This window comes from Melopsittacus undulatus, chromosome 8 (assembly GCF_012275295.1).
Source record: "Melopsittacus undulatus isolate bMelUnd1 chromosome 8, bMelUnd1.mat.Z, whole genome shotgun sequence".
NCBI lineage: Eukaryota > Metazoa > Chordata > Aves > Psittaciformes > Psittaculidae > Melopsittacus > Melopsittacus undulatus.
The window spans coordinates 9,394,347-9,412,937 of NC_047534.1; the positions used below are offsets into that span (position 1 = coordinate 9,394,347).

Consider the following 18,591-nt stretch of genomic DNA (forward strand, 5'->3'; position numbering starts at 1 on the left):
TCAATTCCTAAAGACAGCCTTTTTTTAAAATTTTTTTATTTTATTTTAAAATTCTGCATCTGCAAACACAGTATGACAGAAAGCATCTATGTACACCTGCAGTGTTTTTGGTAGAGTACACTTCCAATACATCCATTTCTTTTTCTGCAAAAAAATTTGCTTTGTCAGACAAAAAAAAACAACCAAACTCCCATTGACAAAGAATACAGCTAAGGCACGTTGTTTTCTGCTAAATGAAAGACAAAAGGGTGTAAAACTGGGTAGTGCAAGAATTGTTGAAACTCACATTCTACTACAAGAAAAGCATTCTGACTTTGAACTTTGATTACCGGTCAATTTAAGACATTTCAATAGCTCATAAAATACTCCTTTAAATAAATAGCAAAATATCTACATCTTTCAGTGTGTTCCATTTGAATTTCCAATTTTTTTTCCCAACTTTGCTGTATATACATGGTTTTCTTGTTTTCTTATTCAATAGCTTACAAAATATTTCTGTACAATTTAATGCATATTATGATCTATAACAAAATAGTCATTTCTTAAAACTATATTACCACCAGTCTTTGAAAATGACAGAATAGGAATAACTTATTATGGACCATGTTAGGCAATACAAAAATCCAATCAACCCAGAACGAAACCAAAAAGACAAAGTCAGAAAAATTATTTCATTAACCGGAATTAATTCTTTTTTTGTTTCACAAATCTTGTTTTCTACATAAACCCCTTTCAGTTGCCTTTGGGTTGTATCCACATCTGAATACCAAAACAGGATAGGATTTGGGATTCCTAAAAGCACTGCAGCCTGCCGGGAATATTGGTGCTACTGAAACACAGCAGTTCTCATGGAGAAAAGTATCAAAGAAACCCAATAAATACAACCCTTAGCAGAAGTCCTTGTTTTCTGCTGTCTTTGACAACCTTTGGATGAAGCTCCAAAAGCCAGAGTTTTGGAAATGCATTTATGATTTAGATGATACAACCAGACTCCTCTGTCTTCCAAGTGTACTGTTAGATTCCCACCCATCATGCAAAATCTAGCCCCACATGGTTGACATTCTTCAGATTTTAAGATCATACCATTAAAAGGATCTACCTCCTCCCAGCTGCCACTGCACATCCGAACGGAACGCTACTGTGGCATATCAGAATGGGTGAAATTACTCCAGAATTTGCCTTGTGCATCTGAGAGAGTCTCTCCTCTTACAGCCCGAAGATAATCAAGTTATTAAGTAAGTTTGGACTTTGTAGGTAATTAAATAAACCTTATCTACAGTGAGTTGCAAAAGACGGATAATTTCCTAAGGTTTATATGAATGTCTGAGCCTTCCCTTTGCCCAAAGGGAAGGTCATTTTCTTCCCTTAAAGACTGCATTTGTAAGCAATTTCTAGTGTATTTGTAAAGTGTAAGCTGACAGCAACACAACTGAGCTGTAATAGAAATCTCAAGGTGCCTTTTATTCATTCCACAATAAACAGAAAAAGAGCAAGACACAGACAACACCAAACCTCCTAACATAGTTTAAGGCCACATTTAGAAAGGATGAAAGTAAGGCTTTTTTTTTGAGGGGCAACACACTGGATGCCACAACGGGAACAGACACAGAGCAATCCAAAACTGATAGAATTCACCCATGGAAAATCTGAAACAACATTGTAGTTTTGGCCAGGAGGTCTGTGCTTTCTTTTGGATGTAAGCAGGAAAATAAATGGGAATGCCATATACATCCTCCTCTGGAATATTCCCAGCAAACTGAAGGTGCTCCCCTAGCAAGAGATTGCTATCTTCTCAGTTGAGGGTGTTAATTACAACAGAACCAAAGACAAGTCAAGTCATTACAATATACAAATGCAGCGCAATGAACTGCGCCTAGAATTGTCACTCTGTTATCAGAGGCACCTGTACAGTATCTTGCTGTTTATTTGGCAAGGCTACAAGTAATACTTCTAGGTTTTAACAAAGTAGAAAGAGAATTTGCATAGATTGTACATTCAGCTCAAGGAGATTTCTGGTACCTTTTTTTGTTGTTATCAGGTAAACGTGTTTGCAGACACAGTGAGGTAGCAGCTTTGATAGCACCCATGAGCAAAAGAAGGTAACCAAGGCAGAAGCAAAGAGCAGAGAGTGATCTACACACTACTGTTAGTGTAAAGGAACAAAATCAACATGGTACCTGCAGTATCACATCATGAGGGTTAATCTCTGCCAACACCACACTGAACTGGAGACAACCTAATGCTACTGTGGCCCTTGGTAACACTGGCTGTAAGGTCAGGTCTCAAAATTTTCAATGCTTTCAGCCTGATTCTTCATTCCCTTAGTGTGGTGGTGGTGGGGAAGGTTTTCAAAGCCCAATCATCTCTTCTACTCTACACCTTCAAGGGGAGTTACAAATCAGAGCACTTGCTCACTCTTGAAGAATCTACAGGAATTTCTATTTCTATATTTTCTGTTTCCCTACAGATTCTTCTTTGTTGCCCTTAACCCTAATTCACATTTGTCTGGCTCCTCTGTGCCCAGGAGCTCTGCAGCTGGTATTCCTGCTCTCTACAACTCTCCCTGGGCCCCTCAAAGGGCACTGTCCTGTTTCCCAACACTGCATCACTCCTGCCTGCTCTATGGGCAGTGGCCCTGGAGATGTCTCGGCAGAAGCCTGAGGGTTGGTCTGGAAACACTTTTTACATAATATTTTCAATTGTCATTTAATATGCATTTAATGTACGCTCCTATGAATCCTTAAGACTATCTTGGAGGCCTTGGATGGGTGAAATAAAAGCCCATATGGACCTTTACCTTTTTACAAACAGCTGAAGCAAAGGCTGGTGGGAAATGTCACTAGCCACTTTCCACCAGGTCAGTCTTTGTTGCTCAAATAACCAAATCTACTGTTTACTACCTGTATTAAATATCCATGCCCCAAAATCAGGAAAAGATAATTGCTATCACTTTTACCAACTCCTTCATGTGTGTTAGTGCTGAGCTGACTGAAGGTTGCTCTGAAAAGCAAACTTTTCTGATTTGCAGCTAAGATTTTTGAAGAGGCCTAAGGCATTTGGCTCACACAAGTACAGAACTTGCTGCTCAACGAAAAGCAGCAGAATTGGCCAACTTTTCCTGCAGCCAACTCCTGAAGCTTGGAATCTGGGAAGACAATGAGGAGGGTGTGACAGCCTGCGGCAAGCTGGCAGTTCTCTGATAGCTGTGATGAAAGGGAACTAAAGAAATCAACACGAAGTCACTCCTCATTGCCTGGCCACAAGAAAAATATGGCTCTTTCTTTCTTTTTATCTGGGAAGTCAAAGCTGAGATTTCACAGTATCAGCTGTTCTCAGCCTTGCTGCAAAGGTGCAGAGGATGCCCAGTTCATTCACAGGTTTTTTTTGCAGCACAATTGTGTCAAACTTTTACAAAGTTTCCCCATCTTCTTTACCTTTCATCTCTCCCTTTGGTCAAGTTTAGAATATCCCAGTTCTCATTCACTGACTTCACTACTCTGTTCACGATCATCGTAGCTGAGAGTGATGGAGACTTCATTAGTATTGCAATCAGTGCTGTAGGAGATGAGGTGGACAGGCGGTGAACACAAATTAGTTGGTCCTTTTGAAGGTGCTGCAGGATCATTGTTAATATGCCGTTAAACAGCTGTACATGCATTGTGCACTGGAGCCAATACCTAGGAAAGTCAATTTGTAACACATGAGTGCATATTCCTGTATCTCCAGGCTCAGCAGTAACGAATACTTTCTTGTATAACACTTGCTATCATGAAGGAATTGTTAAAATTCTCTGCTTGCCAAGAGCACCAAAAAATGAAGACATAATTTCAATCCTAAAAAAACCCCTTGAATATCAGAAAATGAAAATACAAATATTACTGCTCAATGTCCAAATGTCATCAAAGAAAGATTGGACAAATCTGAAAATAAACTGTCATTTTAGCTATTTCTATTAGCCTCAAGGTTTAACATTACCATATAAACAGGTTTGCATAATGCTTAGACTGACTTTGGACATAATTCATTAAATCATGTATGCAGATGTTCTGCATTTCACCACATTCCCTTTCTGTGTGATGCTGATTGATCACAGAAGTGTTACATGGTTATAGTGCAGAATGGGCAGGGAATTCAAATGAGCAAAGCATTACACACAGAGGACAAATGTGTGCATATGGAACTACAACCCTCTCCCACAGGAAGGGATTTTGAACAAAGCTGATCAGCTGGAGTCCTGTTCAGCAGGGACCAGCCAGGGTGATTGGAAAATAATACTTGCACATTCAAATGAAGATGCCTGACTTGCTCGTTTTGTACAAACTGTGGGTCCCTGCTCTGAATTCTCCTTTTCACCAAATGTAAGATCTGTGAAGTTATTCTCTTCTAACAATATATAATATTTGTCACAGGCTCCAAGTGCCTGCCATTTCAGAACCAGAAAAGCCACTAAGCACGACATCAGTCTTAGCAGCACTAGCTACCACAGCATCAGCTTGGAGCAAGCTCTGATTCCTGATGCAAAGAATCTTGCTTTCCATGGTTTTTCTTCACAACTACAATAACTCAGACACAGTGGCCTGTATATAGCTTATGCATCTGTGTCTGTATATTAATAGCTATAGTAAAGGTTGTTTAGGTCCAAAACTTGACACTGCCCCCAGAAGATGTTCCAGAAATGGCAGCTCAGCCTTTGATGGCCTCACACACAGACAGTATTTACTCATAACATACTGTCACACCTTTTGTTTATGTGGGACTTGATTCTGAAGTCCTTACTCAGCACCAGCACTCTGTGGAAGCTGTGCTTGAGAAAGGACTGCAGGATCAGTTCAGTTTTACATCACAAAATAACTGGGATTGCCAGCTTGCTACACAACTTTTGTTGAGATGCTTTTTGTCTTTCAGAAAATAAACTAAAATAAATCTTGTTGTGAGATATTTAAAACCTGCCATAGAACATCAACAGATATATCAGCAACCATTTGTCTTCTTTCCCTTTTTTGTACTAAACCAAAATAATTCGCACCTTACATTTTAGATTACAAAAGTGGCAGATTTTCTTCTAGCTGTAAAAGCTAGATGTTGCCACCATCTGCTTGGTCTAGTTAATAATGAAAACTTACCAATGAAGCACTTACTTAAAAACATTGCTGCGTAAGAATAAAAAAAGGATCATATTTAAAAACCCCAAGTTATCTGCATGCCTGTGTGTGGGCGCATCCTTGTACATATGCTCATGTGCAAGACTGGAGATTTTGCAGCTACCTCAGCAGTTTTATTGAGGTAAAAACTGAACAATTACCGACCGATGGGATCATTAATGAATTTTATTGTGTGCCCTAAATACCATGTTCTTCATTTAATCTGCAGGGCTTGATCCGTGCAGTTGCCATTGCATCAGTGTGACTAAAGCCCTAGATTTCACAGTGAGGATTGGAAGTCCCCAGAAAATTTGAACTTCGTGAAGGAATGTTAGCTTAAAAACAAACACTGTTAAAAAACCCTACTGAGTAAGTAATAATGCTGTGTTTCTATTCTATAAACCTGTTGGCAACCCTGGTTTTACACATGCTTGCCTCTAGAGATCGTTGAAAAGCTGGAACATTATCATCTTCACTGAAATATTTCATCCCGCTCTCACTGCTACAGGCTTTCCTAAAACTATAGCGCTCGTGCCTGTCAAGATCAAGACAAATAAAGGAAGGGAGGTGTGAGGGGAGGAAGGCCTTTTTTTAATAAAGGCAGCTTCAGTTAGTAAGATAACATAATCTTCAAGCTGCAAAAGCAGCACCTACTAATTAGTCATTGACTAAAACATAAATAATAAATACCTAAATTGTTCCTTCTATGCATCCATTTTTGTGCCAGATAAACATTTCAATGCTCTGCCTTAATGCCAGCACAGCTGACACTGCAATTTCAAGTCCAAAGCAAACTGCAAGTAGCTTTAAACCAATACGACGGAGAGAGACACTACAAGCCACTGGGGTCTGTGTGTTATGGTCATCTTGCAACTGTTGTTTAAAAGGGAATTCAACCTTTCTGTGAGATGCGATTACGGAATGATTTAAGGGTCTATTTCCCTCCTGATGTGGATGCTTAACTCTCATCAGCAGAAAGTCAGCCATACACATAGAAGGGTAAATAGATACCTTAATTACATCAACAGGATTTTTTTCTTAAAACCCAAGAGCTTTTAATAGCCTTTTCAGGTTATGTTGTTCACAAGAGATTACCACAGCAACAACAACAAAGTGCATGTTTTATGCTATTGTAAAATGCATTAGTTGGAGATGAACCTACATTTTGAAAAGCTATTGGAATATAAATAATTTTTTTCCTACTGTAGAAAATGCTGCTTAAAATGATGCAAAACATGCCTAGTTTAAAACAGGATGCAGCCTGCTAGGAATTCTGAAGACAAGCAAGGGTACTTTGTTGACAGCATAAAGTAACTGCACTCAGAAACATGGTGTTGCTCTCCTTCCCTTTCAGCTCATGGCTTCAGTCAGGAACCCACATCCTGCACAGCCTTTCAGATGTTCTGCACAAGCCTCGAAGGACCCTTTGTCATGAAGAGCCTTCCAGATCTGAGATCATGGGAGGGAATTAGTGTTAAGACTTAGGCAATACTCAACCCAGGGAAGGAACATGTGGTAGATTTAGGCTCCAGTTTTACCATTTTACTGGTTCTGTGCCACTCCACTGCCCAAAAGAAAACTCAGCTCAGCTCACAGGCAGAATCAGCAAAGGGTGTGAGCAGACACATCACAGCCAACCCCAACCTACACAGACACACTGCAAGTCTGCAAAAATGCTCAGGTACTGGTGGCCTTAGAAAAACCCTGCAGATCTGAAAGGGCTGAAATCCAAAATGCTTCTTTGTTCTTTAATACTGTTAGTATGCAGAACCCGAACCTGACTGCATGAGACACAGAAGACTAATACAGCAATACACTGGGTCCATTTAGAGTTTATCATGAAATTAATCTCAAAAATCTCTGTAATCTGACAGTTTCTGCTTTTGCTCATTTTCTCTAACTAGGATAACAGACAGTAGCTGAGCCCAGAATCACTTTGTGTTATTGAAGAAAAAAGAGTGAGGGTGTACCATAATTAATCCAGGCTCTGTGAGGTAACGTGGCCATACAGGCTCTAGCCTGCAGTAACCAACCTCCCCAGTGTAAGCAGAAGGGGATTTTGCTGTGATTTATTCATGGTAGCAAAATAAGGAAAGCCTGTGAAACAGCAGAGGTACAGACAAATTTATTCTTAAAAGCCACTGTTAGCAGCTGCTCCTTCACTGCCCTCTCCATTGCTTGGTGTTAGCTTGGAAACCCGCAGAGGCAGTGGGTGCAGCCAGGCCCCCACAGGCCAGGAGGACCCGCAGGAGAAGCAGAGCTGCTCCCACTGCTGATGGAGAGGGCAGTGCCAAAGGCCTTGTCAGAACTCTTTTTTTTTTCTTTCTTAAATGAATTATATTGCAGTAAGTAACAAAAATGTAAAATGTTCCCTTAGATTGCTGAAATGTGGTGCGAGATTCACATACGAGCAAGGTTAAATTCCCTTTTAAAATCCTATGCCGGAGGACTGCGTACCAGATGCTACCTCAAGCGACCATCAGGTTTAACGGGGCCCAGCTCAGATTTGGGGTCCGGGCTCAGGGAGCTCCAGGCTGTCTGAGCACAGCCCTGCATGACTGGGCATGCAGTGGGGCCAGTGCTGCAGATGTCCACGGCTGACCAGATGCTGCCCACCAGAGAGTCCACCCAGGCTTCCAGCCGAGCGCCCACCAGCCCTGCGTTCCTCTTGGCCTGGTCCACGTGGGCAGCATTGATGGGGATATTCAGGACGGGGTTCAAGCCCTGGAAGCTTTGCTCCATGTATGCATTCTTTGGAGGCCCGCTGTGATACTTCATGGCTTCCTCTGGAAAAGCAGAAAGAAACCCAAAAGTTAGTGCATTAAAACACAAACCTCCAATCCTTCAGCATCTAATGGTACAGTAAACAGAAAAGCAACAGTTAGTAGTGTGCTACAGTCCATTTCCCCAGCATGGAAGACACCCTGCATCCTGAGGATGACTGGCTGTGCTCAGCTCTTCAGCTTGTGGTCACCACTATGAGTTAGGGAACTCATGTGATGCTAACCCTGCAACACTGTTAGCACAGAGGCTGAAAGCAGCATTGTCCTTATTACAATCACATACAACCAGCGTGCCCAGAGCTGTTCTGCACAGCACAAGACAGCAGGCCCACCTCAAGGGCATCTCAGCTATAAGTCCCTGTCTGTATCTCAAGGATGATCAATGTGCAGCTCTTTGGGATAAACCCATTTTGCATTCAGGAGAAACTAATTTTTCCTGTTTCACCACAAAACAAGCCTGGGAAGTCACCCTGTGGACACCCAGGGAAGGCTGTGCTTTAAAATTAGGGAACAGTTCTAGGATGCTCAGTGTGAGAAGGCTGCAGACCCTCACCAGACCTGCAAGTGCTGTCATTGGTTTGTCTAGGATCAAAGATCTCAGCCTAGTTTTGATTCTAAACTGATGAATTTTGCCCTGCTGTGGAAAGTCACAGTATTTGTTAGCTCAGTTGGCTCTCAGAAACCAGGTGGTGCCATTCCTGTCACAGGAAGGACACCACCATGACTTTGGACAGACTTGACCCATAATGAAGTATTTGTAGACCCAGCATCATTCCTCAAAGTGCTCCAGTCTCGCAGGGGATGTATTCTGTCATGACAATTCTATTTCAAGCTCTTGTCCAAATAATGGATCACAACCATTTCCTAATGACGCTTTCCTTTGCATTGTGGTTGCTTTCCTTACAGTAACTCTTCTAGCTCAGCAAAATGCAAAACATTGCCCCATTAATGTAATACTGCAGTAAAAATCATTGACAGGCTGTGCTAACGCCTTCAAACAACTCAATTGGACACAGTGGGTCAGATTGCTCTCCTCTAAGGCTGGCTGACTTCTTCAGGTCTGTGAGTGCACCAAGGGGCTGCTCACAAAATCAGTGTGGGACTGGGTGCCTCCTGGGAGTAAATGTTCAACCATTTCTTTCTGTTTTGAGCTGACTTCCCCAGCATCCTTGCTCTGGCAGCACAGAGGACAAGTTCACCTCTGCCAACATACACACTGTCTAGAACACAAAATGGGCCCATTTAGGGCGCTCCAGGCTAGGAAAGTCACCGTGCTCAGATAGCATTTAGGGGCCAGGAATTACATATTCACAGCTACAATTCCTTCCACATGTCCTTGCTGCTCGCATTGCAGCCTGACACTGAGCCCTTTCTTCCATGCAGAGGTCAGCATCTCAAGCACTGGCAATAAATTAGTACATTTATTTAGAGGGAAAGGGGACATTTAATTGAAGTTTTGCTGTTAAATTTGCAAAGTCTTTAATGTCAAATACTGTGCAAGTCCATTACTTCAAAACCCCAATTCAATTAGTTCAGCATATTGCCATCACCATTATGCATCACTTACCTAACTGTTCTACATTCCTCTAATCCCCTCTTTTTATTCTAAATGGTAAATACCCACAATAACCTCTAGTCAAATTGAGTTTATTCCATGCACATGTGTCAGAAGTATGCTCTGCCAGAGCACTGCAGTTTAAGAAACAGAACAAGTCCACACGATTAAATTTCCTCCTTTGGAAGCAATTAAATATGGAAGATTGTTTGTCAACATATTAATTAAATAGGAACATTCTAAGTAAAAATCCCCAAACAAGAGTTGGCATTGCTAGCAGGATTATCTGATTGAAACAGGCAATTCAGAGAGGTTGTTGAATTACAGCCTGTTGTGCATGTGTTTATTGCATAAAACAAGAGATCTTTTTCCAGACAAATAACAGGATGAAATGGAAGTTGTTCTTCTCTCTGGCTCAGCCTCACACATGTCCCATGCTTCAGGACTTGGTGGATTATCAGGACTGGAAGGAATGAAACCTACAGAAACTACCCAGTGCTTGGCAATGCAGTGGAAGATCATCATCTCTGAATCTGTGTTCCTTAAGATCAGTAGGCTGCTTTTGCTAAAGGTGATAACCTCAGCATCTTCATCACATTCAAATTCCTCCTCTCTGCTATTGCTGTAATTGTGCCAGACACCCTGCGCTTCTCCCAACACACCACTGCTGTGTTCAGCACCACTAAGTGACCGCCGTGTTCTGCTCCAGACCTGGCTGTGCTGCAAAGGCCTGCAGCGGGTACAAGAGAGTGAAATGGGACTGAGAAACGTTTTTGAAAAGCCACACACAAATATTAGCAGATAGGAAAACACAAGAGTGCTGAGGACAGTACTAATGGGAACAAAACACTGTGGCTTCCAGTGCGTTACAGGGTACCATTGCCCACATGGTTCTCCTATGTGATGAAACCCTGACAATGTACTGCTGGGAGATTGTTTGGCCCACAGCAGAATGAACGTTCCAAGTTAGGTGTCTGTATGTCCTACAAAGAGCTGGGTAACAACAATATGAATGCAGAGCTATGTGTACTATCAACTGGAAAAGCTGAGGATTCAACCCAGAACCCTCTCCTGGAGCCTCCAAGTCTGTGCTAAAAAGTTGTCAGAAGAAAGCAAGGAGGATGCAGTTTATCCAAGCCATGGCAGATGTGGCCTATTCCTCTTTGCATTAAAGGAAAAATGAGAGAGATATAATCATGACTAACTTAATTACTGGGTTTTCCTAAAAAAAAAGTTATTCCTGTCCCCCACTTTTGTTTGCTTTTCACTCTGAGAGGGCACTTCATTTCTCAACTGACTTCTGCTGTAACTTCTTTGGGCTATATACACAGCCTATAGTCAGCCACACATGCTGGGGTATCAGCACTTCTGTGTGGGTTTGCTCTTCATCTTGCAGAAAAAAACAAATGAGTTTAGACAGAGAGTGGGCTAAGGAATGAAAAATGTGGTTACCTCGGTACACATGAAGGCACTAGACCTGTGGTTTCTTTAAAGCAGCACAGAATGTACAGCTCTATTACCTTACTTGAATTGTGCTGAAACCCTCTGGCAAACAGGTAATTTTTTATTGACATTTTGTTTGTTTTCTCTTGCAGCAAACAAGACAGTGCTGCATTTGCTCATTGTGAACCTAATCGACTCCTTGTCAACTGGATCTGAACTAAATTGCAAAGCAAATCCCCGTCTTCAGGGTTTTTCTTGGAATGACGATTCCAGGGCATGTCTATACTGCTGCAGTCCTGCACTTGCCTGCTGCTATTGCTGCATTTATCAAGAACATGTCATGTTACCTCTGGTTAACTTAAAGAAATCACAGCAGTTCTGACACATGTTGCCACCCACTTTATAATCTGTATAGATGCAATTAGAATTGATTGAGCCACTGCAAACAACCAAAGGCAAAACAAAGGTTTCCCAGTATATACTTAATTAAGATGATCTATAAATATGGATTAGGTTAAAAGGCCTTTGAGATGTGTGCTTGCATTGTGGTATGTCTGCTGATGCAGACAACCCTTTCAAAGAGGTGGCTGCAGCTAGAGGGTAGAGGGACCAGAAGCTGGTGGTTAAGGTCCCTGGCCTGCTGTGGAGCAGCAGAGATCAGAAGCCTCATGTCCAGGGCATGTGATCAAGCTAGGAACTGAACAGGAAAGGTCTCTCTTGAGGCAAAAAAGGAGGATGGTTTTCTTTACTGCCCTCCTTGTTTGAAGGAAGAAGGCTTTTATTCATTCATTTACTTACTTATTTTCATTCCTGGGTTTATTATCAGGTTGAGGATTAGGGCTTTTTCTACCCCAGAAGTGAATCTGCCCACTGGCTCACAGTAATCTATTCAGCTTTAATAAAACAGGTACTATACATTGCACATACATGCATTACTGTCACTCTAACTGGGAGAGCACTGTGGAAACTTTGGCATGAATATAAACTCAAATTTAAAAATTAAATTGCTTTGGCTTTTTCTCTGCCCCTTTTTAGTGCCCCTAGGAGATGTATGTGTGATCAGATGTGTGTGTGATCATGGCTGCTTCACGTCAACTTTGTAGAGAACAAAAGGGTGGGAAATTGGGATGGTGTTTTCTTAGGAATTAAAATCTACCTGGTACCTTGGACTACAGTCTGTGACGTTATGGCTAAATGCTCTTAATTATACCTGTTCTTTGGCTCTGCTTCTCCAGTCCCTACACAGGGGACCTGGACATCTGGTCTCATCTCCAAACTGTGCTTAAATTCAGGCTGCCTAAAGCTGACAGCAAGAAACCTCCATTCCTGTCCATTATCACTGCTAGTGATCTACTGATCTCACTGTTTTGTGTCCTCCACATTATGCTCCTTCTCCATCTTGGCACACGTTAATCCTAGGGCACCCTGCTTGTCCTCCCATGTCCTTACAATAAGCACAGAGGACTTGGCTCTAACACACCCAGCCATATGGTGAGAAACTTAAAATTGCCACTTAGAAGAAGAATAAAAGAGAATCTGGCTGTGCAGGACGTAGGGGGAAAGAGAGACTGGTGGAGCAAGTGAACCTGAGTCTCCAAATGATTTATCTCACAAATTCATTTAATTTTCCTTTTGTTTTTTTCTTTCTCCACCCAGGCAAACTTGAAGGCACCCTCAAGCCAGAGGATCTGCTGGAGGCAGAGCTGATCAGTGACACAACTCAAACCAGAGAAAAGATGTAGATTTGGATGACTGGAGGGGGAAGAGGAGCAAGAAAGAATAAGTAACTTTAGATTACAGACGTTCCACTGAAATAGCTTTGGAAGCATTGTTTACAGTGGAAATAACCCCAAACCTCCCAGCCTACTCAGTAATTCCATGTAAGATCTGATCTCTTATAGATCCAGGTTTTGAAAAGGTCAATGAATCTATGTTTCTAAACCAATTCACATTCTGTTAGTTACGCACATCTGGACACAGTATCAAAGAAAAAACTTGTTCTTGATTTCCCTTTGCAGGGACTTGAGACCAAAATTAATACATAAATAGGAATAGAAAAATGAATAAACTGGCTCCGTATTCTGGTTTTAATAAACTGATAAACAAAACATCTTTGCTGGTAATTCTAAATTGTAATAATGAATTTTGAGAGTCATGATACAGGAACAAACATGTTTCACTTTGAGTATTCAAAAGACAGGCGAGTGGCTCCCTTTGTGATGCAATTTTTCCTTGATTTGTTGAAATGATGTGTAGGTAAGTAATGATTTAGGAAACAGAGATTGTTGTCATGTCCATACTCTCAAGAGATAAGACTTTAGTGGCAGCTGTGCCACTGCCACGTTTGTGAAAGTGCTTTTTAGAATGACACAAAAAAATCACAAGACTGTGAACACATTTTTATGTGTGTAGCTGCATGGGCTCCAGTTTCTACATTTGGAGTCCATGAGACAGAGCAGGACAAATCATTATCAAACAAATGACATGCAAAATGGTAGGAAATGTATCAGTCATTCAGAAAGCTTCTGGAGTAGCAAATTACTTTTCAGGGTAATCTTTCTGACAAGAGCTATAGCTTGGTCTTTCTCCTCTTTTTTTTTTACTGGAGGGGGGCTGTGCAGTGAGAGAGGACGATTGGAAGAATAACATGTTAAAGAAATCCCTACTAAAACACATTCCCCCTCTGCTGACAGCTCCTGGCTAAGTCTGATGCATGGGTTTTTTTGCATTGTTAAGACAAGGAAATAATACTATTCCTTCATTTTACAAGATTTTTGGCAGCTTTTGCATTGTTTACAACAGTAACAAACTGTTCTTTCAGAAGTCTAATTCTTCTGTCATATTCCCACAATACCTTTATTTGGCAGAGGAAACTATATTTAAATAATAAAGTGATAACAAAATGACAAAAGCTGGAAATCAAAGCTAAAAGACAACTGCCTGCACAGAGCACAGTAGCGTCACTGAGACAGAAGCCTTCAAAAACCCCAACAATGAGAATTTGCATTGTAAATACAATTCTAACTACAGTGGAGTGTCACTGTCTGCCCCTGTAATTAATTTTCTTCTTTACCTTCATGCCTCAGACATCTGGCGATTATGCATCACATCACCAGTAGCAAATCACTCCTGTGGCTTGTTCCTAGGTAGTATTGTTCCCAAGCTTTGTATTTCATTCCTGCAGTAGAATCTAGTTACCGTATGAATGAACAGGGCTCTTGAACAAAACATACGGGGCTTATCTTCTCCCAGTTTATCAATGGGCAACATGGAAATTCAGAGTTTGAAGCAGAGGGAGTTTTGCCTTACACCATAAAGTGTGGGCTCATGGTCAAGTCTGAGATACGCCTAACTGCCATTGGGCTCTCACATTACAGGGAAAGGCAGCAAGGCTGCTGGCTACATGCCACATTTTCCATCGAATTTATGCCTTAATTGTTAAATCACAAAAGAACATGGAAGTCATTAATTTCCAGCCAGTAGCAGCTGTGTTTAGAAGTAGGTTGAAGTTTGAACTTTAAAAATGTATTCCATCCACACATGGTGCTTCTTTACAATTTATCATTGCCTATTAGCTAATAACAGCAGCAGGTTGTTGATGGTTTAGTTTCTGCTTAAGAAATGATGCCACCAAATGTCAGAAGAAGAAATCAGTACGTTAGCTCTTCTGCTGAGATGTGTAGAATCAAGCTCCTGTTGAGCAAGATAAGGGCTGCATTAGCTCTCAGCAGTTGTCTGGTGCTGTTTGCATTACAGAAGCAGCACGTTGTGCTGAAAGGTAAGTGCCTGACTCAGTTTATTTGCCTCCTTGTCAGGAAGAAAAACTTCTGAAACATTAATAGGATCATTGATGGATCGAGCAAATTTAAGATGTCTAAATTTACGAATATTAATACTGGACAGATGGAAGCACTCTCAGAAGAATAGTAAAGATATTCATAGCAACAAACTTGTTTTGATCTTACTGAGTAAGAAAACAGGTGTGGCTACAAAGCATTCTCTCTTGTCCCAGTGTCCTCAGCACTGGCTGAAGACCGAAGCACTTGGCAGCGCCTGTGCCACTGTGCACTGCTGCTGGGAGCCTGCAGACATGAGCAGCCCAGGAACGACCTGGATGGCTGATGGCTGCTGTGGCAGGGGAGGAAATGGTTGCTTTCTGAAAACGTGTCAGTGTGGGTCTGATAACTTACCGGGATCATGGTATCCATAGGTATTTCTGTAACACAGCTGCTTGGCATGTGCTGAATAGGTTTTGGCAGGTATCGGGCCTGCACCTGATAATGTGTCAGGTGAGCTCTGGCCAAGGGTGATTGCTTCTAATTCAGCATTTTGTGTATTAATGCTTTTATCGTTAAACACAGATTTTGTCAAGATAACAGTTTCAACGTCTGTAACTCTTTAGAGCAAATGTGAATAAAAAGCAGCAAAGGTCCATTTTTCTTTCTGTTTCTAATAGCTGTTAGATTATTGAGAGTCTGAAGTTCTCTGGATTTGGAACTGTGCATATTTAAAAGATAAAAATAGCCTTTTGTTCAAAGTGGCTGTGTTTTACAGACTAGATACAGTCTGTGCCTTGTCTTACTGCAACAATTTTTTCTGATTTAGTATCTATAAATTTCCTTTCTTTTCTCCTTTTCCAATACAGTGCTACTTCATTTTTAACAGCCACACTTACAGTGAATACAGACAGAAGAACTGTATTGTTCATGTACCAAATAAAACTTACCTTGCTTGATAGGTTGCTGGTTAGAGAAGGTGAGAGGAGTAACAAGGAATTTGGTTTCAGCTACCTGTACCCAGTGGTGCAGAATTTTTATCGTCCAAACACCGGGTCGCAGGGGCAAATTCAAAGGAGGTTTGTAGTGAGTAAATTCGGCACTGGACTCAATCAGAATATCATACGTTGCTGCAATTACATTAACGGGGTCCACCCAAATTACAGTAACGGTGACATTGGGGCCTTTTCCCCATTTCTGCATCCCAACTGGCTCATCTGTTGGGCCGAGGAGTCCTCCAAAATTCCGGAAAAGCCTCTCCTTGGCGTCCCATTCAGTGCCAATCTGAAATCAAAGACCACATTGCTGGTAAGCAATCTTAAATAATCTCTGTAAGCCTCTAGATGCTTAGGTCAAATAAGGGCTCTCAAGACACACAAGTATCTCAAGACACACAAGTACCTCTTTAATGACATGAGTTACACATACGTATAAAGGCTGACAGCAACATGACCTATGATCACAGTGTGTACACAAATTGTGAGACAACCTTGATTGCAAGGCTTATTTTGGGGGCCAAGTGTCCACTTTTGATTGACATAAAGGTTTTCTTTGTCTTAAGTGTGATATAACATGTTATATCAGCTCTCCTTTTCCTCCACATGGAAGCAGTCGAATAAATGACCAAGACTAGTGACAGAACGCAGGCTGTGCACAGAAAAAATGATACCCCATCACCTACCAGGTTATGAAAATGGTATATATTATACCTTGAGAGATGGAGCCTGCAATAGAGACCTACACAGTTACTGCTAAAACCAAGGAAAAGGCTTTTGTGGACTTCAGGACAAGTCACATCAGATCCTTTACTATGATCTATCCATTGATGTGCCATTGCACTCCCTTCCTGCCTGATGTGGGAAGTTATTTCTGGTAAACTCTTTTTTTACTGTCATAATAGTGACATTGTTTTTTTGTTTATTCACTAACTAACAGTAAAGCAGCTGATTCACAATCAAGTGTAAATATTTAATGGACCTTTATTTCCTAGCAGCTTTTGTATTTCAATGCTCTTTATTTGAATTTTAATGTTAACCCACAGGATGATACAAACCACAAGCTGTTGCCATTAACACTTGTGCACTACTGAAAATACACATCTCTGAACAGATAGCATAAAATGTAGTAACTGGCCTTCTTTGGTGAACTGAAAGACTCTTTACTATCCCAGCACTGTATCTACCATGTCTTTATGAAGCTGACTGTTAATGAACCACTTCCATCAACTCTCAAGAAGGCAACCCGGTGGACTGCAGTACTGAAGGCTGCATATTTGCTTTCGGAGGAAGCATCCACCTTGCCTGTCCCACGAGTTCCTGTTCCCATGATCCAAAATCAATAGTGGTCAATATCAAACACAACAAGATTTTAGGAACCTCATCTGAAGTGAAGAACAGGAGAACCCCTTGGATTGTTTTGGCAAGCAAACATTTGACATCATTCCTTGGAGAGACATACAGATGTTTTGGCCAGTGTTGTACTGAAACAAGGGCAAGTGTAGAGTCTTGCATCTGGGGAAGAACAACCCCCTGTACCAGTACAGGTTGGGGGCTGACCTGCTGGAAAGTAGTGAAGGGGAAAGGGACCTGGGGGTCCTGGTGGATAGGAGGATGACCACGAGCCAGCAATGTGCCCTTGTGGCCAAGAAGGCAAATGGCATCCTAGGGTGCATTAGAAAGGGTGTGGTTAGTAGGGCAAGAGAGGTTCTCCTCCCCCTCTACTCTGCCTTGGTGAGGCCGCATCTGGAATATTGCATCCAGTTCTGGGCCCCTCAGTTCAAGAAGGACAGGGAATTGCTTGAAAGAGTCCAGCGCAGAGCCACAAAGATGATTAAGGGAGTGGAACATCCCCCTTATGAGGAGAGGCTGAGGGAGCTGGGTCTCTTTAGCTTGGAGGAGACTGAGGGGTGACCTCATGAGTGTTTACAAATATGTAAAGGGTGGGTGTCAGGATGATGGAGCTAGGCTTTTTTCAGTGATATCCAGTGGTAGGACAAGGGGCAATGGGTGTAACCTGGAGCATAGGAGGTTCCACGTTAACATCAGGAAGAACTTTACTGTAAGAGTGACAGAGCACTGGAACAGGTTGCCCAGGGGGGTTGTGGAGTCTCATATTCAAGCCTCATATTCAAGGCCTGCCTGGACAAGTTCCTGTGTGATGTACTCTAGGTTACCCTGCTCTCGCAGGGGGGTTGGACTAGATGATCTTTCGAGGTCCCTTCCAACCCTTGGGATTCTGTGAAACGCCTCATAGCTCTCCAGATCTTCTCCGGCCTTAATCTCCAAACAAACAGTGTAGATGACTTAGCAGTCAATTTGTTCCCAATACAGAAACCATGGATTCTCTCAATCAGTCTCCTGAGGCCCATGCACACACAGACAGGATCCCCTCTTTCAGCATATGTGGATATTGAAGATTTCCCCAACACAGAGCTGTCATTGTCCCTAACTTCACCTTACACAGGCATGGTCAGAACCTGGTTTCCTAAGAGCATTACAAATAATTATAGCTTATTTGCTTCAGAGATTTTTCTTCTAGATTTCATCTCATTTCATGAGAGTAAGTGGTTCCAATATAATGCCAAAATCCCCCCAGATCCCTAAACCAGAACAATTACCTGATGCCTATTACCCCGATAACTGTACTGGAAACTGTCCAGTCCCCAGTGCCTTCTAAATAAATCACTGTGGTTGACAGACAAATTACAGGAGGACTGCAAGCAAAAGGCTACAAGGCCAGTGGAATAAAACCTGACCATCCTAAATCCATGTGTCATCGGATGAATTCTTTTTACTGGACTATGACACTGCACAATATGATACAAAATAAGCTCTCCACTACTCTGCAATCAACACAGCAGAATCACTGGTATTTCAGAGGTGTTTCACCTAGCA

At 41.8% G+C, this 18,591-nt stretch overlaps 1 protein-coding gene and 1 long non-coding RNA gene across 2 annotated transcripts in view; one reads left to right on the forward strand and one right to left on the reverse strand.

Moving 5' to 3' along the window:
• Nucleotides 1-5,375: 5,375 nt before the first annotated feature.
• On the forward strand, nt 5,376-12,991 carry LOC115945548 (uncharacterized). The gene is made up of 4 exons (XR_004079855.2): nt 5,376-5,510; nt 9,899-10,050; nt 11,075-11,829; nt 12,579-12,991. It is a non-coding gene; the product is annotated as an uncharacterized lncRNA (long non-coding RNA).
• The window catches only part of XYLT1 (xylosyltransferase 1), a 196,505-nt gene continuing 184,866 nt past the window's right edge, over nt 6,953-18,591 (reverse strand). Inside the window, exons 10-11 of the mRNA XM_034065353.1 lie at nt 15,649-15,982; nt 6,953-7,927 (exon numbers count right to left, since the gene is read on the reverse strand). Of these exons, the coding sequence (XP_033921244.1) occupies nt 7,605-7,927; nt 15,649-15,982 (657 nt within the window). The 3' untranslated portion in view covers nt 6,953-7,604. The remainder of the gene's footprint in view (nt 7,928-15,648; nt 15,983-18,591) is intronic.